Below are 20,643 nucleotides of genomic sequence, written 5' to 3' on the forward strand. Positions count from 1 at the left end.
ACTGCGGTAAATCTACGCTCTTAAGAACTGCCTAGCTAGACCAAAAAGGAAGACGGAAACGTATATAGCTGTCCGGGCCTCGAATCCATTCTGCCCTTGAGAACGGCACCTCCCCGGCCGGTAGACTCCTCTGACTTCTTAAGCGGCGGGGCAGCACCTTGCCCGGAAGGCAGGGCGTGGAACGGCGCGCCTCCAGAGGCCACAAGTCCGAGTTCATTCCATGTGCCCCAGTCCGACGTGAGTCAGCGCGCGGGGATCTACCGCAGAGATACGACCTTGCCCTCGACACCTGTGCCCCGCATCACATGACCACGGCCCGGGCGCCAAGCCATGGTCTCCGCCTGTCACTCATACGGCCCGCCCCCCGCCCGTCACTCATACGGCCCGCCCAATGGCGATGCCGGGGGCGGGTCCACGAGGGGCGGAGCCTAGGGCGCCGTGCGCCGGAGCTGGTGGCGTCAATGCGCCCGCCGTGTCCATGGAGAGAGGTTGAGGTGGCCGAGCTCCGGCCCAAGGCATCGGGGCGCCGGAACGGCGAGAATGTCGGCTTCGTTAGTCCGGGCCACTGTCCGGGCTGTGAGCAAGAGGAAGCTGCAGCCCACCCGGGCCGCCCTCACCCTGGTGAGTGGCTGGGACGCGCGACCGGGCCCGTTATATTGGTTCACCTTCGCCCCACGAGGGGGGGCGCGGTGGCAGGGCACAGCACGGCCGGGCAGCGGGACCCCTGACCCGCTCCGCAGCCGCCGCATTGTCCCCACCCCCAACTCGCCTCTGCTGGGGAGATAAACAAGCGCGGGCGGGGCTGCTCCTCGGGAGCCGGGCGCCCGGGAACTACGTTTCCCAGCAGGCCGCGCGCCGCCGCGTGCGGAGGGGGCAGGGGCGGCTTTTCCGGAGCTTGGGGCCGCGGAGGGTCTTCGCGGGGCAGCACTGCTTGAGGTCGCGGGTTACTTAGAGGTCGAAGTGCCAGGTGCCGGGCGCAGCTGGGTGAATGAACTAGGGTTCCTACCCATGAGGCGCTTGGGGAGAGCCGAGCCTAGCCTCGCCTGGCCAGAGGACCACAGTGTGATTGCGGGAGCGCGGGTGAGAGCGCGGAGACAACAAAGCCCACCCCCTTGCGGAGATCAAGGCTGCAGTGCACAAAGGGTTACTTCCTGGTGTCTGGGGTGGAAGAGGCTTTGAAACGCACTCTGTGCCTCCAGCGGTCCTAGGCCGTGGTGGCTCTAACAAAGGACAAAGAAGGATAAATTTCCACCCTGAGTGAGTTTACAGCGATCTCTGGGTGAAAGGTCAAACACACTCAAAGGAAACGCTGCAGATACTTACAGAATTTACTGCGCATGCTGGATCCCTGACGTACTGCACAGTTTTGTTTTGTGTTTTAAATTCACATAAAATTAACCACTTGTTAAGCGTTCGATTCGGTGGCATTTAGTACATTCACAGTATTGTGCAACTGGCACTTCTATTTAGCTCCAAAACACCTGGCCCCAAAAGAAAACCCCCTGTCCATTAAGCAGTCACTATTTGCAGTTTTGAAAGATTAATTTCATAGGAAATCTTATGATCAGTTCATCATTCTTCTCACACACACCCTTGGTAAAGAAGCCTTTGTACAAACAATTCCTGAAGACTGAGGAAAACAGATTAAATTGAATCATGGATTCCGTTCAATTTAATGCCATAAGAAGGCCTGTTGCTGGAAAATTCGTTTCAGCAAAACAGGAGAAAGTCATGATCAGGTGGGAGAATATATTTTTATAATGGGTCACTGTTTTAGGTGCATAAGGAGGTTATCCTGTTTTTATGTGATACTGTATTCTACATTCCTTTTTTCTGTACCATCAAACCCATTTTCCTGTCTGAAAGATACACCGTCAAATCTTAGAATTCTCCAAGATTTGAAATCATAAGAACTAGAAGGCACTACTCATACTTTGTGTCTCCTTTCAGTCTCAGTAAAAATTATTCAGAAATCAAAAGAATTCTACCACTGGTACTGATAGAGCCAGGAAGAGTCAGAAAGTGTGAAGGCACTTTTGCCTTTTCTTTCTCCACCATTTGGCATGGTATCAATACCTTTTCTTCAAAAATTGAGTCATACCCTTTCTCTCCATTCCTACTTAGTCATCAGGCATTTAAGACCTATATTTCCCACCCTCTTGGGACACAGTCATGGGCCAGGACTTTGGCACCTATAGAAATTACAAGGAACAATAACCCAACCCACTTTCTCAGACCTGGGCTCTCAATCCTCGCTTGCTCCTTTATGCTTCATTACCTGTCCTGGCTTACCAGGCCAATTCTGCTACCAGCACTGCTTTGTCATGTCAGTTCTCATTTCACAAGGGCTCTGTGTTGCCTTTGATCAACATTTCCAATTAGCATGCAGGAGTCCATTGTCTGAATTTATCCTACTTAACTGTCTAGCGGACTTTAGTCCCTTTCCCTGTGGTCTTAGCTGGTGCCAACGCACATCCCTGTTTCTTTCCACCAAAGGTCTGTGATAGCAGGCTTGCAGTTATTTTAATCCTGGCATGTGTTCCTAGTCTTAACACACTGGCATGCATGTATTGATATCTGTGCTTAATTTTCAAGTGTTTTTGCAAACGTTTAACACCATGTTCATTTAAGTGCAAAAGCAGTGAAATCATCAAAGGACTAATGAGTGAAGACAGATGAGAGCAAATGAAATGAGATAGTTCAATGAAACGGGTAAGAAGAGATGATGAATGTTAGCTAAGTATATAAATTTTGACATCAGGAATTCAACATGTTGCAACCTTTGAGAAGTGCTGTACCTGTGCAGTCTAGTCAGTGAGAGGTTAGGAAAGGGTATTGATGAAATAAAAGCATGATTCCATGTTTTCAGAGCCAAATTACCTGTGTTAACTGATGTTAATCCAGGAGAGGATTGGTGGTTTGCTGGAGAGAAAGACTTCAAAGACTGGTCACAGGCACTTTTATGCAACCAGGGGTGGGTCCTTGATAGAATAAGGTTTCAACCCACCACATCAAAGTCAGTACCCTTCATCCAAGGAGGATGACATCCCCCTTCCCTACTTCCCTGCAATTCCCAGGAATTGCAAATGGAATTGTATGTATAGGAGCCAGAGTAAAATATGACTGAAGAACTTGAAGATTTAACACTACACTGCAGGCAGAGGCCTTTATTTCCATTGTTATACAAAACAGAATCATTGCAGCCCTAATTAGGGTTAGGGATATACCCACAACTGGACTAAAGCTCAGCCAAAGATGTGAAGATTAATGGTACATAGCCAGCATCATTCTTTTTTTTTTTTTAACATCTTTATTGGAGTATAATTGCTTTACAATGGTGTGTTAGTTTCTGCTTTACAACAAAGTGAATCAGTTATACATATACATATGTTCCCATATCTCTTCCCTCTTGATTCACAAGAGAGAAGTTAATTCATTACATACAGTGGGTGCCTTAGGGCTTAATTTCTAGCAGCTCCTGGTTGAGAAGGGTCTGGAAACAATATGATGTTAAATACATGGGGGCTCAAGGAGGTGTTTATTCATTGAAGGAGTAGCCCAGAAGTCCTTTGGAACAGTGACCAAGCTGTAAGATTGGTACATGGAGGCAATTTAAGGGGCATTACACAGGAAACAATTGGAAGTACCCTGAATGTCTAACAGTGGAAAGGCCAGTTAAATAAGCAAGAGTAAATCCTGTTGGCGAGATATGTAGTCATTGTAAGTTATGATTTTTTTTAAAGGTTTGGGGGTCATAACTCTTTAATTCTTTGACTTACTAGCCCTGTGCAAATTATTTAATCTTTAATACCTAAATTACAGAACTGAAAGAATAAAAAGATGATGCATATAAACCATCAAGCACCTAGAAAGTACTCAAGAAACAATGAATATATGTATGTTACTATGTATCAAATGAGTAGCATGTTAAACTTTCAAAAGTAGGCTACAAAATTGTGAATATATACTATGATTACCTGCATGTACAGGAATAGGCAAAGACGAAGGGGAAACAGCATCATAATGCCATAGCTGTTAAAGAATGACTCAAACAAAACATACTGAAATTTATTCATTGGCTGCCCTTTATCTACCATCTTTTAAACCTTAAAATGCCAGATTTACAATGAAACGAAAGTAGGTTGTAGTTGTTGGCTCATTTAGTATACATCATCGTGGAGTTAACTTTGGGTTTTAATCTTGTTTCCTTAAACAGCAAAAAATGAAAATTGCCTGGGGAATGACTAAGGAAATGCAGTATTGAGGATGGAAAGTTTCTGCTACAAGGAATAGAAATGCTATGGTATTGGATAAAGTAAAAGTATGTTGCTATGAAGTAGTCAAAAAATTTGTTTATCTACAGTGCCTTCTCCCATAATTTCAACCACAAAAACAGACTGGGGGCTTCCCTGGTGGCGCAGTGGTTGAGAATCCGCCTGCCGATGCAGGAGACACGGGTTCGTGCCCTGGTCCGGGAAGATCCCACATGCCGCGGAGCAACTAAGCCCGTGAGCCATGGCCGCTAGGCCTGCGCGTCCGGAGCCTGTGCTCCGCAACGGGAGAGGCCACAACAGTGAGAGGCCCGCATACCGCAAAAAAAAAAAAAAAAAAACCAGACTGGAAATCTTTTTTTTTTAAGGCCAAAATATCTTACTCAAAGATACTCTTTCACTTGAAAGAATGTCTTGTTCTGTGATACACATATGAGAGAAATCATTATATTTCATTGAGTTTCAAGGGCCTCTTGAATTTTATTTCACTGGCCAAGTCTCAGGTGAATTAGACTCATTGATTATACATAACTTTCTCGGGTGGGTGTGGGTAACTTAGTTGTTTGGGGGAGTATGTTAAATTGGAGGGCCACTAGGCTTGCAGCATGTTGTTTTGTTGAAGTTTTTATACTATTTCCCAGAATGGTCTTAAGTCCCAGATGTTCCCCTGTTGAGTCATTCTGACTTCTTCTGAAATTCAGATCCATTGCTTGGAAAGTTCTAATAACCATATCTTTACCCTGAAATGGACTCTCAGCAGGGTTATACATCGTCAGTAACACTCCTCCCAGTGGGGTATATTTGATTATTGCCTGACACTAGAAAATTAAGACATGTCTTGGTTCCTGTAATGACAGTGCCCAGGCATGCAGGTAATTTTTCTCTTAAGCCCCTTTCAGTATGAAATGTTGAACATCAACCAATTGGTGGTAAGTGGACCACTCTCGATGAATTGCTTTTGTTTGCTGTTTAAGTGTTTTCTACTATGAGTTGAGAAAAGAAGGAAATATATTGCTTTTGTAAAAACCAAGTTAGATAATTTAGAAAGTCACGTGGGACTCGGGAGTTCCCTGGTGGTCCAGTGGATAGGATTCGGCGCTTTCACTGCCATGGCCCAGGTTCAGCTCCTGGTCAGGATGAAAAGAAACACGTGGGGCAGTATAGTATGTGTGCCCTGAGCTTACACCTCCCATCTGCTGGCAATAAACCAAGGCTGCACATCAGGTTGGACTTCCAGTGAGTATTTTCCCATGGCTGTGCCTTTTTTTTTTGTAATTTACTGGAAATCTTTTGATTGTAATTTGACAGTAATTAATTTATTCAGGACTCAAATGGGAAATATCACCATGAAAATGAGGAAAGCTAGTTTTTACTGGCAATCATTTAGAAGCATAACTAAGCATTTTTTAAAAATTTTTTCCATTAATATCTCTCTAACTATTTGAGGTTAACATACTGTGATCTTAAAAATAATAATAATAATAATAAATCTCTGCAGAATTTCCTCCTTCCGCCCACCCCCCCATCCTATTCCCTGTCGTTGATCTGCTTGGTTCCTATTCTGATAGAACCGTGGGAAACGGCCTTTATAAACCACCCACTGGTAGTGATTTATTTAACTTTTTTTTTAAGTGGCACACAATAAGAAATACATACACACCGATGTTAAACTGAATCAAAGTTTCACTGTTTATCAAGTGCAGTGCACTGTTCTGTGATTTTTGTTTTTGTTTTTTGGCTGTGTTGGGTCTTCGTTGTGGTGCACGGGCTTCTCATTGTGGTGGCTTCTCTTGTTTCGGAGCACAGGCTCTAGGCGTGCGGCCTTCATTAGTTGTGGCACCCAGGCTTCAGTAGTTGTGGCACGCGGGCTTCAGTAGTTGTGGCACACGGGCTTAGTTGCTCCGTGGCATGTGAGATCTTCCCGGACCAGGGATCCAACCCATGTCCCCTGCGTTGGCAGGTGGATTCTTAACCACTGCGCCATCAGGGAAGTCCCTGTTTTTGTTTTTGTTTTTCTAATGATAGTCTCAACCTTCTACATTGGTTTCATGACTTTTCTAAATTGGGTCCAGGCTCTGCTTCAGCATCTTCATCTGGCCAAGCCCCCACCAGAGAGGGTGAAAGAGCACACTCGGGCCATCCATCAGGTCTGTACCCCCAGCACAGGCTTGAGTTCTGGCTACGATTACTACCTAGTTGTAGGTCATAATGTCCACTCTGAGATTTCACAAACCAGCAAAATGCCTGTAGAGAAAACTGGAGGACTGGCTCAGCATTGCCAGCTAGAGGAGCTAGTAAAACAAAAAGTAGGAAGGACATAATCTCTTCATGATAATATATTCTCATTGTTATAATAATAGCTGGCTTATGTTGAACTCTCTGTTCCTGGGGCTATGCTAAATGCTTTTCATGAATTCGTTCATTTAATCCTCACAAGAATCCTGAGGAGGAGGGACTTTTATCCCTGTTTAAGCCAAGTAATGGGCTGGGACACAGCTAGGAAGTGGACCAGGAATGCCCTGGGACAGGATTTCTCCCTAACAGCCTCCTCAGGAAATTGGGGTTTGTAATGCTGATCTACGCATGAAGTACATTGAGACGTTTTCTTATTTTTGAGGACAACTGGGCTTGGTTAAACAGCATTTCTCCTGAAAACTCTTCCATGTTCTTGTTTCTAATATTATTATTATTACTATTATTATTATTTTGTGGTACGCGGGCCTCTCACTGTTGTGGCCTCTCCCGTTGCGGAGCACAGGCTCCAGACACGCAGGCTCAGCGGCCATGGCTCACGGGCCCAGTCGCTCCGCGGCACGTGGGATCTTCCCGGACCGGGGTACGAACCCGTGTCCCCTGCATCAGCAAGCGGACTCTCAACCACTGCGCCACCAGGGAAGCCCTTGTTTCTATTATTGACTAGCTTAGTTCTGGTCATCTAGATGCTCAGATGCTGATGTAATAATCTCTGTGAATAGGGACTATCCTGGAGGTCCAGTGGTCAAGACTTCGTGCTTCCAATGCAAGGGGCGCAGGTTCGATCCCTGGTTGGGGAACTAAGATCCCACGTGCCGTGCAGCCGAAATCAATCAATCAATTAATCAATCTCTGTGAACATTTGGTGGGACTGGCACGAGAGGCACACACTGGGTTATTTGATTCTGGTAACACTTTTTCCTCTAGGTGTGCATTTTGTTGGATCTGAAATAGATTTGGGGTAAACAGAATGAGCAATAGAGTTAATAATGATCAATAGGAAAAATGCCTGAAGGTTGGCTTTCCCAATGTGGTGCTTGATATCATTCATTGACTGTCAAGTGCCTTCTGTGTGTCAAGCAATGTGCTTGTTGCTGGGCATAAAGTAGGAATTTGAAATAGATGCTGACTAGAAAAATTACATTTGTGATGTGAGTAGGTAGTATGACAGGGAGCTGACCTTGACTGGGGGGGTGGGGGCAGAGGATGAAGAGGATGTTGCTGGTAGATACTTTAAAAAATGCTTTTAATTGAATAGAGTTCATATGCTTGTATATGAAATCCACAAGGTACTCTGGTGAGAATGGAACATAAATTCACCAGTGAATTTGCTAAAGATAGACTTGAGTTGTCTTAAATACTAGGAAATATAAGGCTGAAGAATGCAAAGTTTGTAACTAACAAATTAATAACCTTCCCTTTTTTCAGACACCTTCAGCAGTAAACAAGATAAAACAGCTTCTTAAAGATAAGCCTGAACACGTAAGTAAAACCAATCAGACAAATATTTAGTAAAAAATTGAAGTTGTATTTTCACAATGAATTTATATTGTGATAAACAGTGTGCTTTCATTAATTAGGGGTTTTTATTTAAAAAGTAAAAAATGCTCGTGATTTTTAAATGCAAGTAACACAACAGGGTATTATGAAAAGGAAGTCACTCTCTCACCCGGCATTCTTCATTCATTCTCCCTTCCAGGAGGCAGCCTCTTCATGTCCTTGCACAGATCATCTGTGCATTTTATTACCTAGACCAAGGTTTCTCAGCCTCAGCACTGCTGATGTTTTGGACTGGATAGTCCTTGTTGGGAGTGAATTGCTGGATGTTTAGCAGAATCTCTGGCCTGTGCCAGAGTGTGACAACCAAAACTAATTCCCTGAGGGGAACCACTGGCCTAGACTTTGCTTGTTACATTTGCGTGTGTGTCTCTTTTCCTACTTAGGTGAGAACATACCACACACACTGTGGTTGCACTTTAATTTGCCGCTAATAATATAGCTTGAAGATCTTTCCATACCCTTACATAAAGATCCTTATTCTCTTCATGGCTGCATATACTAGTATATTCCGTTGAACAAGTTTATTTAGCCAGGCTCTCATATTAAAGGTCTTTTAGGTTGTTCTCATTCAGTGCTTCCACAAACATTATTCAACAAATATTTAGAATCTGTAGTGTGCCAGGCCCATTGTTCTGGACCTGTAGGCATAGCTTATTTCATCTACATAAGCTGTATTCTTAGATGTAGGATCGTTGGGCAAGTGGTGTGCATACCATCTTAATCTTAGCACATTGTTCATTGCCTAAGGGATACTGTAAATGACTTCCAAGACTATTAATATTCAATAATTAGACTACAGAGTAGTTTCTAAGTTCCATTGTACAACCTGTATTACAATGTAACAGGAGTTCGATCATCTTCCCCCTAAGAATTATTAAATCTAAGTATATCAGTGTTCCAACTCAATTCCAACTCAATTTGGGTAGACTAATGACTAGAGTATAAATTGACCAGTTGACACAATTTCACTTTTATAGAGTTGAGGGAATATTTGTTCATATTGACATGAAAAGGGTTGAGCAGACACTTCATCAGGTGTCATCTGTGGCATAAGCAATCCCTTTTCCAATCTCCAGTTACCTAAAGCTGTATTTTCACATACTCTTTAAGATGTCTCTCTATTCCTAATAGTTGGACTTCCTGCTTGTTTGAGTCTTCCTATTCGCAAAGATAAAAACTAAGTTAAACAAGTATTTATGACAGGTGCTTCAGAATTTCAGCCAGGCACTTTATTATTTATCATGTTGAATATGTGAAATTCCCTCACACATTCTCTAAGCTGTCACACTGAAGGTGAATAAAGCTATAGTTCTGTCTCCTTGTTTGAAGACAGAAGAGAATACTCTGAATGCTTCTACTCATCAAAACCACCAAACAAGGCTTCCCTGGTGGCGCAGTGGTTGAGAGTCCGCCTGCCGATGCAGGGGACACGGGTTCGTGCCCCAGTCCAGGAAGATCCCACATGCCGCGGAGCGGCTGGGCCCATGAACCATGGCCACTGAGCCTGCGCGTCCGGAGCCTGTGCTCCGCAACAGGAGAGGCCCGCATACCAAAAAAAAAAAAATAACCACCAAACAGCTTAACATCTTACTCACACTCTTCATCAGGTGTCTTCCCACTTTATGTTTGCTTTCCTGGAGCAAGCACATGTTACTGCTTTTCAGGGAATCAGGATCTGCTTGCTAAAGTGATACTTATTATGATAATGCTGTAGACGTACACGAAAAAGCAGATAGGACTCAAGAATAGAGAGAAATTGGGTAGATATTGTTAGAAAACATTGAGGTAGATATTGGTATTTTTAAAATGCTGTTTGGTCACTTTTTAAACTTCTTAGCATCTGTGTTGACTGCTGTCTTTTGCTTTCTGTTACTTGAGAATGTTTACAGAATTAAGGCCCCATGTCACATAGAGGCAATACGATTGCCAGGTGATGGCCTATGAACCTTGGTGAACCTAACCATAGGGAAATATCCTGGGAACATCTCACATGGTGAGGTGGAGCAAAAACATTTTTGAGAAAGTCCAGTTTTCTTAGGTAGTCGTCTCTGCCATCAGATATTTTTTTCCTTTTTTTTTTTTTTTTAAAAAAAAGGTGATTATTCATTTTTGGAATTAAAACTCTTCCCTTAAAAATGTTATTCCCAGACAAAATGGTTAATAGTAATGGTTAAGTAATAAACATGCTTTAGGTATAGTGGAATATTATGTAGGCATTAGTTGCAAATGATAATTACAAAAGCTAATTACATGGGAAAATGATGTTTTAAATGGGAAAAAAAACAAAGCAGAGAATAAATTTTTTATTTCTGCTCTAATACAAACTATGTTTAGGGAATTCCCTGGCAGTCCAGTGGTTAGGACTCTGAGCTTTCACGGCCAAGGGCATGGGTTCAGTCCCTGGTCAGGGAACTAAGATCCCAGAAGCCACGTGGCACGGCCAAAAAAACCCATGTTTAGATTATATATGAGACAAAGACTGAAAGAAAATAGGAAAAAACACACAAGCTCATTTTTAGGGTACTGATGACTATAGTTTTGGGGGGCAGTGTTCTCTCTATATTTCTTTCTTTGTATATAATTGGGTTTTATTCTTTTTGGATCCCTGCCAATGTTGTAATGATATTTGTACAGTAGTTAAATTTTTTAAATGCTAGTTTCCCATTCTGCTTATACCTCCTAAAGGGACTTTTTATAGCCAGAAATCTAATATTTATCTTTTAGCTTTTGAAGAAATTAATATTATCAAATAGGGCTTTTATTAATATAACTGTTTAATCTGTACTACTTTAAGACTAAGTTTATTTTTACAATGCCTTTTCAGGTTGGTGTGAAAGTTGGTGTCCGAACCAGGGGTTGTAATGGCCTTTCCTACACTCTGGAATATACAAAGACAAAAGGAGACTCTGATGAAGAAGTTGTTCAAGATGGTGAGTTTTAAGCAAACTTTTTCTGGACACTTTGTTCTCCCTAAAATGTTTAGCCTTGTGTAGCATGGAGAGTAATGATGATAATAGTAGGAATGGTGTATATAGTGCTCACTGTGAGGGAGGCACGGTTCGACAGGCTTTCATATATTAACTGATTTATACACAGCAACTAAATGAGAATGGTACTGTATTGTCCCCATTTTGCAGATGAAGAAACTGAGGCACTGAGAGATTAAATATGTTTGCCTAAGGTCACACAGCCAGTAAGTGGCCTTATGAACATTTGAACCCAATCAAGTTCACTCCAGAGTCTGTGCTCTTAGTAACTAAGTGATAGATTATTGGATAAACTTGTTTATTTGTTTCAGTTATGAAAGGTTATCATTGTGTGCAGAAAGATTTTAAGATGATAAAACTTCAGAATGAACCAGCCACTTTGGTGTGAAGTATCTATGTCAAATAAGTAATGTCATCTCCTGCTTTAGAAGAGTCTATTTCCAAATTTTATTAAAAATTGCAGTGCTTTAATTATATTTTGCCCCTCCCCCCCAGTCCCTGCCCCTACCCAATAATCTGATAAAATCTATTTAAAACAAAATAAATACTGTCACAACCTCAGGGGAGTTTCAGTGTGCATGGGTTCTGTAGCACTGGCTTTGTGTGCGCCATTAGCTAGTTTTCATGGGTTCTTGATGTGTATTCTTTTTATTGCACTTAAGTTACTGATCAATAAAGACATTTGTTAATATATTATTTTAAAAATCAATACGTAAAAGTATCTTAAACCTGAAACTTTTCATCTTAAAGAAGAGATCTAGGGCTTCCCTGGTGGCACAGTGGTTGAGAGTCCACCTGCCGATGCAGGGGGACACGGGTTCGTGCCCCGGTCCAGGAAGATCCCACATGCCGCGGAGCGGCTGGGCCCGTGAGCCATGGCTGCTGGGCCTGCGCGTCCGGAGCCTGTGCTCCGCAACAGGAGAGGCCGCAACAGTGAGAGGCCTGCGTACAGGAAAAAAAAAAAGAAGAGATCTAATAAAGATAGTTCATATTTAAGTAATGATGCAGTTTTTTATAAGGAAGAAAGCTTTCTTAATCCATTAGTATTTATGAAGGTGCCCACCTCTACCAACTAGGTAGGTAGAGATAACTAGGGAGTTATGTTATTATCAGTTTTCTGGTCCATAAGCAGAAAAACAGAACTGCTTGTACTGATTTATGATTTAGTCTTATTAAACCTAGCCCATTATATCATAGTCCTTTGTGTTTCTCTAAGCTTGGCAGTGTGTTTTGTGTACAAATGTCATTTCAGGATTTTCATTAGTCTCATTGACTCCATCTTTACAGAACTCTTACTGAGAATATACACATTTTCTTCATGTAGCAAATTGAAGTATAGCGAAGAAAGGCAAATTCTAGTTTTACACAGAATTGTCATGGAATTTGCTGTACACAACTGTCTAGCCTAATACAATTGTTTTTTACATAGATTATTGTGTAGGAATGGGGACAGAAAACTGAGCACTGCATCCCTTAAAGGAAATAATGAGACAGATTCAAAAGCCTCTTGTTTGACGTTTGTTAGTGGTTACTATTTAAAGTTCAGTTGTGCTTTGAATCAGCAGGTTCCATGGGATGGCAGGCTTTGTATGACTCATGTTTTCTTCTCCCCCAGGAGTCAGAGTGTTCATCGAGAAGAAAGCACAGCTAACACTTTTAGGAACAGAAATGGACTATGTTGAAGACAAATTATCCAGTGAGTTTGTGTTCAATAACCCAAACATCAAAGGAACGTGTGGCTGTGGAGAAAGCTTTAATATTTGACTCCTCAAGACTGCTCGGGCTGTAGGCCCCAGGAGAGCTGTGGAAGCTTTAGGGCTTATTGAAGAAGTCATAGGACTGTCGCATGCTTAAGGTTTGTAATGTATGGCTGCCTTACAAGGAAAATAAAATGATGCATTTGAAAATGAAGCCAGTGTGTTAGATTCCAGAAGAATTGATATTTGTGTCCTTTATAGGGGACAGAAAATGAGAATCTATTGCTCTCTTTGTGTCGTCTTTCTGATCTGTAAAGAAAAAAAGTTTTACCCGGCAATTAAATTCTCCTTCCTGCATCCTTTCTGTTAGAGCTAGTTTCATGGAAGTTGCCTTCCTGGGGGGATTTCAGAAAACATATTCTTAATAGGTGTAGATTGGTAGATCTTTTGAAAGGATTGAACGTACATCTCCCAACAAGATGGATGACTTTTAAAATTCAGAGGCAGGAAGTCTTGACTGCTGGTGTGGTGTGGTGGTGCATTGTTTTTCTACCCAAACTGGGCACAGCGTTTTTACATTTTTATCTAAAACTTCATTGTCAGATGCCTCATTTGCTTACCCTGCAGCACCCCCAGCCATTAAAGTATTGGACAAAGATTTCCTTGAACTGTAGTGCAAAATAGTTCTGAGTGATGGGATCAAAAGGTAAAAATACCTCACCCACCTGTTTTTTGTTTTGTTTTTTTTTTTTTCCCGGTACGCGGACCTCTCACCGTTGTGGCCTCTCCCGTTGCGGAGCACAGGCTCCGGACGCGCAGGCTCAGCGGCCATGGCTCACGGGCCCAGCCGCTCCGCGGCATGTGGGATCCTCCCAGACCGGGGCACGAACCCTCATCCCCTGCATCGGCAGGCAGACTCTCAACCACTGCGCCACCAGGGAAGCCCTCACCCACCTGTTTTTAAGTCCATTTCTTTTGCCCACCCTAAGCATCTGCTCGGATATGGGATCTCAAGCGGACTTAGATCCTTGTAGTCAGAAGGTCTCTTAAAAGCCATCTGGCCCATCCCCTCAGTTCTATACCGAGGGATGCTGAAGGGCTTTTGTCCCCCCTCACACTGCAAGCTGGGTAGGGGCACAGCGGGACCACCCACATCTCCCCCACTTGTAGGTGACACACCAGCCCTGCGCTCCGAGGCAGTCAGTGAAGGTAAACGGGTGGTCTGGCTTCTTTATCTGGTGAACATTTGGATAAGATTTCTTTGTAATTTGGAGAGCATATTTAGTTTGATTTTATTTGGGGTGAGAAGAATTTTATTTTAAAACCCATTTATGTGAATTACCATCTTGTTTCACCAAGACTGTGGAAGAGTCATTTATACTAGCAGGGAAGAAGACATTGTAGCCACCCAGAACTGTTCTTTTGGAAGGTAGTAGTAATTGTGAAGCAGAACATGGGAGTCTTTTCTTATAATTCCCAATATCGTGGGTACACTCCGCGTCCTAAGTCCAATTGCTAAAATTTTTAAGCCTAATATTTTAACCTGACATTTTATCACCAACTTTTCTTTAAAAGTGTTCCTTTTGTCATTTAGTTATTGATTTTCCTGGGTTTGACATATGAAGTGTTCTGTGAGATGACATATTTGCTTTTTTTGAAAGCCGATTCTTATGAATTGAAGTAGCTGAGTTCCTTTATGTTTGTCATATTTACTAAAGTACCAGGCACAAAATGCACCAAAACCCAGAGCAGTAGCTTTATGTAAATGCTCATGAATTTGTATTGTTAATATAACTGTCAACCCACTTATAATTTGTGCAATACTGTATATATGCAGATTGAGGTGCCAATAAAAAAAAAATGTAGCCTCTTTGTGATCATAAAATTGCCTTTTCTTTTTAGAGAGCAGGGTTTGTGAATAGCAGCCATTGTTGCTACTAATAAGTAACATTCTGTTTTCCTAACCAGTCTCGCTGCTGCCAGGATTTTCCCCACCCGATTCTGTTGCATCCTCTCTTTGAGTTGTTGGGGTCCCCTTGCAGCCCGTTGACAGGCCATTTCAGATTGCTCTGGGCTCCAGAGTCCTCATTCCCTTTCTCCTTCTGTATTGCCTTTCTCCCTTTTCCACTATAAGGGTCATTCACCTCATCCAAGCTGCTTCTACAGCCTCCCACGCAAATTGCAAATTTCATCCTTACTTTCTCACATGTTGTTATTCCTGGTAGGGAATGCTTTTTCTTTTTTTTTTTTTTTAAATTTATTTATTCATTTTATATTTATTTTTGGCTGTGTTGGGTCTTCGTTTCTGTGCGAGGGCTTTCTCCAGTTGCAGCGAGCGGGGGCCACTCATCATCGCAGTGCGTGGGCCTCTCACTGTCGCAGCCTCTCTTGTTGCGGAGCACAGGCTCCAGACACGCAGGCTCAGTAGTTGTAGCTCACGGGCCTAGCCGCTCTGCAGCATGTGGGATCTTCCCGGACCGGGGCACGAACCTGTATCCCCTGCACTGGCAGGCGGATTCTTAACCACTGTGCCACCAGGGAAGCCTGGGAATGCTTTTTCCAGCTCTGTCATCTGAGCTTTATGTTCATCTCCCTGCGGTAGTTACCTTCAGGCATATTTGTGAGCACCTGCTCTCCGCCATCCCTTAGGCTTCACAGATAACCAGAGACCGTCTCTGGAAGATCTTAGCGTTGACAAATGAGACAGACACCAATGAAAAGAATAGGGTAAGTGTTGCTAATAGCATTTATTCCATACTTGCTACATGCCAGGAACTGTTCTAATTAACAATCTTCACTACAACCCAGTGAAGTAGGTCTGATGACTGTCTTTTTCGTAGATGAGAAACTGAAATATGGCATGGACAAAATAGCTGACCTAAGGCAACGTGGTAAGTGGCCAAGTCAGGATGACACCCCACACCATCTGGCTCCAGCCCCGTGCCCCTCGCAGTTAGGCTGCACGTCACGATAAGAACCAAGATTGCAGGTGCCCTTCTAAAAAGGTATCTAAGAGGTTATGACACCCGAGCCGAGTCTTAGAAGAGATTTGGGGAAAAGGGAAGAGAATGAACAAAACTAAAGAGGGTTAGAAACACGCTAGGAAGCTAAGCACTCAACACTGTGAGGCATAGAAGGGGCAGGAGACAGGATGGAAGGCCAGGCAGGGATGGGAGGTGGGGCTCGCTCTAGGTTCTGTGGGTGCCGAGAGCCGCTGAACGTTTTCACAAGGAGGTCATCAAAACGACTGTACTTAGAAGTGTCACCCTGGCTGCGCTGTGGAGGGGAAGAAGGCTGCATGAGGAGGGCGGACAGGAGGAAGCTACTGCAAAACCCCAACTAGGACCTGAGGGAGGGGCCGGTGTGAGGAAGGCTTAGGTGAAATGAGCGGGACTCAACACAGCAACCGCGACAGGCCATTATTGTGTGGCTCTTGCCCGGTCACACTAGCAATGCTTGTACTGGTGTTTGGGTTTTGGTTTGGTTTTTTGCACAATATTGAAAGGTTCTTGAAGACAAAAGCACTATCATTTTCTCTCATATTCACTTAGCACCAGGCACACGGTAATTATTTTTGGCAAAATAAACCCCACAGCCATATGGTGTTCTGTCCATTCTGCATCCTATAAATCCAGGCTCCGCTCCATACCTCGGGCGTCCTGTGAGGTCACTTCGCAGTGCCCCTGTGTGACATGTAGGCCGTCAGCTGCTGTGGAGGGAGCTTCACGCAGAGGCAGAGTCGATGGTTGATGATGGTTAGAAGATCACGTTTAGAAGCCCGCTCTTCCACAGCAGGATGCTAATTGGGGGTGCTTGGGCCACTGTGACTGAAACACCCCTTTGAGAATTCCAGGAGCCGAGGGCATGGGGGTGCCGTGCTGCATGGCCGCAGTGCGCCTCCCTGCCCTCTGTCTCCGCACCCACAAGAACGATTTCTTTTCTCAAAGGGGAAAGGGTGGAATGGGATTGGAAAAACCCCTGGAAGATCAGATGTCCCTTAGGTTTCCAGTGCTTCCTAGATTTCATTCAGCAGGAAATATCTTTACAAATCAGCTTTTCTTATCTTGTTTTGGTGGCTGAGCGATCTGGGAAATGCAAAAGCCTGTGGTGGTAAGCTGCCTGGTAATTCTGCTGCCATCTAACCAGCTGTAAGGATCTTCACAGCCTGCAAAGCTCTTTAACTACCAGTGTCCCATTTGTGCCTCAGGGCAGACGTGCCCCGGGCCAGGGAGACAGCTTCAGTGTGGAGTAAATACAAATGCGATGCGTATGTTAGTGCGTTCATGGGAGGCTGGTGTGCAAAGGGAGAAGTTGGGGGTGAGGTGCACCTGGATTGAATCACGGGTTCTGTCGTTTTGTAGCCTTGAGACCTGGCACAGATTAGGTAACTTCTCTGAGCCTGTTTTCTCTTCTGTAGAACAAGCTCAGAATTGGGGAAAGTTGATGAGCTAACTTCATATAAACAGCATCCAGCTTAGAGTGCACACTCAGTACGTTATAGTTCTAGCCCCTTTGACCCACGGATTATCAGTCAAAGCGAGGGTTCACAGAAATGAGAGTTTCCACACCATTAGGGAGTTATTGTCCCGTATTAAAATCTGGGGGAAATTTGCTGTATATTTCTTTCAAATGACCACAGTAGCTTGTTTGAAAAGAACTAAAAATGTAATCATACAGAGAAATTGTATTCTCTTAGTAGCTGATTAGCTATAAAGAGAATTCCTGTGTAGAGAGCAACCTGCCTTAATGGAGGAGTACCAGCTGAACCCCCTGGGTCCGGGTAGGCCACACCAGCCCTTCAGAGGGAGAGCAGGGCTGGAGGTCCCCACCCTACCCTCAGCCTCTTTCGAGATGCCAGAACCCATGTAGGGGGTTAAATCACTGTGGAATGTGTGATGTCAACATCCTCCATCACTCCCACAGAATCTTTGGTAATCGCATGGAACTCAACCTTCCCGAAAGCAAGGGCTTTGTCGGGCAACAGTCCCCCAGCTAAAAACCCTCATTGTTTTGATAACTTAGTTCCTTCATGGTTTTAATTCCATGAACAAGTGGAATATTCCCAAACTGTTCACCATAGAGTACCTTTTTATTGTTCTTCGTGGAGTCCAGTCTTTAAGCAATTCTTCTCAAGCTTTAGGATTGTATGTAAGTCACCTGGGAATCCTGTCAGAATGCAGTCCTGATCCCAAAGGTCTGGGGTTCTGAACATCCAGCCAAGCAAGGCCCAAGCGGAGCCCATGCTGTTGCTCTGCAGACCACCTTTAAGCATCAAGTTTTAATATTAATTATCTCTGGAAGAACCTGGTATATTAAGTGATAATTCATGCCCATGTTTGTTTCTTCTAAACACCCACGGTAGTGTTCAGGGTTTCCAATTAGCATGAAATACCCGTGAGGTGACAGAACTCAAAGGCTAGGACAGTTCACCTGGCAGTTTTAACTCTGTAAGTGTTGACTGTGACTTCCTTAAAGTATTCTGAAACTCTAAAACTACCTCAGGGACCCCAGCCTCATTTCTTAGTAGCTTCCTTGGAAGCTGGCGTCCCCAGCTCGGCCACCACTGCCTAACCAGCAGAACTAGGTGACCGGGAGGGTCCACAAGTCATTTTTATCCTAACGCACGTGACCCAGAACCTTCTCAAATACAAAGACCAAATATGACATCTCAGGAAGACTAAAAAGAAGGGAAAAGTATGGCTCTTCTATATAAGGTGGCACAGGGCCTTGCCTTTTTTTTTTTTTTTTTTTTTAATTTGGCTGTACCAGGTCTTAGCTGCAGCACTTGGGATCTTTAGTTGCAGAGTGCGAGATCTAGTTCCCTGACCAGGGATCGAGCCCGGGCCCCCTGCATTGGAAGCACGGGCTCTTAGCCACTGGACCACCAGGGAAATCCCAGGGCCTTGCCTTTCTTAGAAGATTTGTTTTGTGGTAAGATATACATAAAATTTACCACTTTAACCATTTTTAAGTGTAAAGTGCAGTGACATTTAGTACATTCACTTTGTTGTGCAACTATCACTACTATCCATCTCCAGAACTTTCATTATCCCAGCGGAAACTGTACCCATGAATCAATAACTTTTCAACTCTTCTCTCCATGAATTTGACTAAGTACCTCGTATAAGTGGAATCAATTTGTCCTTTTGTGCCTGGTGATGTTTTTTAATCTTCTTTGTCAGCATTAGATGTGGCCTAAATATACTGACCAGTTATTACTGTTGCCCTTTAAGACACGATGATAAAGTCTTAATTATTCAGCTGTGAAATTGTCTTTTGATGGTGTGTCTATTGATGGTTATTTATGAACAATTAGGGACATTTTAAGAAAAGCATCAAAAGATTATACAGTCCACTGACCTAGTTGAAACTCTTCATGAGGACTCTGGGGCAGAAACATTATCAAATTTAACAAAATAATTTAAATATGTAGGACTTCCTTCACTCTTGTGAGGAAATTAAGTAGACTAATTTGATGCTTCAACAGATCTTTTCTTGTTCCTTATTTTCCAATATTCAATCCATTTATTTGTTCATTCTACCAAACACCAAAAACGTATTCCATACCTACACTATACTAGGACTTTTTGAGGACCTGGGAATTCCAGAGTTGACAAAACCTATATGTTCGCCGGATCTTACTCATACAGTTTACTAAAAGTAAGTAAAACGTGTTGTGGAAAAACGAGTAAAACATGGTATGTGCCCTCTAGCAGGCAGGCAGAGAAGGCTGTAACAACTGGGGGGGCTGCCACAGGGGGAGGGGCAACCCCAGGTACTCAAGTGGAGATGGATGGGCTTTCCCAGTATTTCAGAAGAGGTTTATACATGATGAAAGGGTGGGATTAGAGTTCTCCCTGCCTACCAATTTGAGAGTCTGTAATGCTGAAATTTCATGTTAAAAGGTAAGCTTCAGGGTAGAGAAAGATAGCACTTATTTGAAACAAAGCAATTTGGCATTAAGCCGATCTACAGGGGAGAAAACACAGATTATTGTAGGAAATTATGTTTTACTCTCAACATAGCAAACTTCTCTCTATATAATATATACTACAAAAATTCAGATATTTTTCCTCTTCTCAGAGGAAGACAGCAAACACAATATCAAGTTTGTATTACAAAAAATCAATAAGCTCAGGCACATAAAATCCACCTGAGTCACTGCAGAGACCACGCCTGTCTCACCACAGCTTTTCTGCGGTCACTCATGGTCATTATTAACACCACCAATACGCCACCCCTGAACTGCCACAGATAAAGCTGAGCCCGTAGCCTGGGTTGCCCTGACAGTACCTAGAACTCAGCCAGACCTGAGTTGGGTAACAGTGCAATATTATTCCGCCTTAAAGAGTAAGGAAATTCTGGGAGAAGCTTCAAGATGGCGGAAGAGTAAGACGCGGAGATCACCTTCCTCCCCACAAATACATCAGAAATACATCTACACGTGGAACAACTCCTACAGAGCACCTACTAAACGCTGGCTGAAGACCTCAGACCTCCAAAAGGTAAGAAACTCCCCCACGTACCTGGGTAGGGCAAAAGAAAAAAGAATAAACAGAGACAAAAGAATAGGGACGGGACCTGCACCAGTGGGAGGGAGCCGTGAAGGAGGAAAGGTTTCCACACACTAGAAGCCCCTTCGCGGGCGGAGACTGCAGGTGGCGGAGGGGGGAAGCTTCGGAGCCGCGGAAGAGAGCGCAGCCACAGGGGTGCAGAGGGCAAAGCAGAGAGATTCCCGCACACAGGATCGGTGCTGACCAGCACTCACCAGCCCGAGAGGCTTGTCTGCTCACCTGCTGGGATGGGCGGGGGCTGGGAGCTGAGGCTCGGGCTTCGGTCGGATCCCAGGGAGAGGACTTGGGTTGGCGGCGTGAA

The 20,643-nt window shown here is 43.7% G+C and overlaps 1 protein-coding gene and 1 long non-coding RNA gene across 2 annotated transcripts; both read left to right on the forward strand.

Annotated features, from left to right (window-relative positions):
- Positions 1–377: 377 nt before the first annotated feature.
- ISCA1 (iron-sulfur cluster assembly 1) lies at positions 378–12,982 on the forward strand. The gene is made up of 4 exons (XM_059072449.2): positions 378–621; positions 7,953–8,006; positions 10,909–11,014; positions 12,687–12,982. The coding sequence occupies exons 1-4, from the start codon at positions 541–543 to the stop codon at positions 12,833–12,835; spliced, it is 390 nt and encodes a 129-aa protein (XP_058928432.1). The 5' UTR covers positions 378–540; the 3' UTR covers positions 12,836–12,982.
- A 2,439-nt stretch (positions 12,983–15,421) lies between these two features.
- LOC136794660 (uncharacterized) lies at positions 15,422–20,352 on the forward strand. Its single transcript, XR_010841730.1, has 4 exons — positions 15,422–15,495; positions 15,609–15,659; positions 19,350–19,428; positions 20,118–20,352. It is a non-coding gene; the product is annotated as an uncharacterized lncRNA (long non-coding RNA).
- The last annotated feature ends 291 nt before the right edge of the window (positions 20,353–20,643 follow it).

This window comes from Kogia breviceps, chromosome 8, assembly GCF_026419965.1.
Source record: "Kogia breviceps isolate mKogBre1 chromosome 8, mKogBre1 haplotype 1, whole genome shotgun sequence".
In the NCBI taxonomy this organism is placed as follows: domain Eukaryota; kingdom Metazoa; phylum Chordata; class Mammalia; order Artiodactyla; family Physeteridae; genus Kogia; species Kogia breviceps.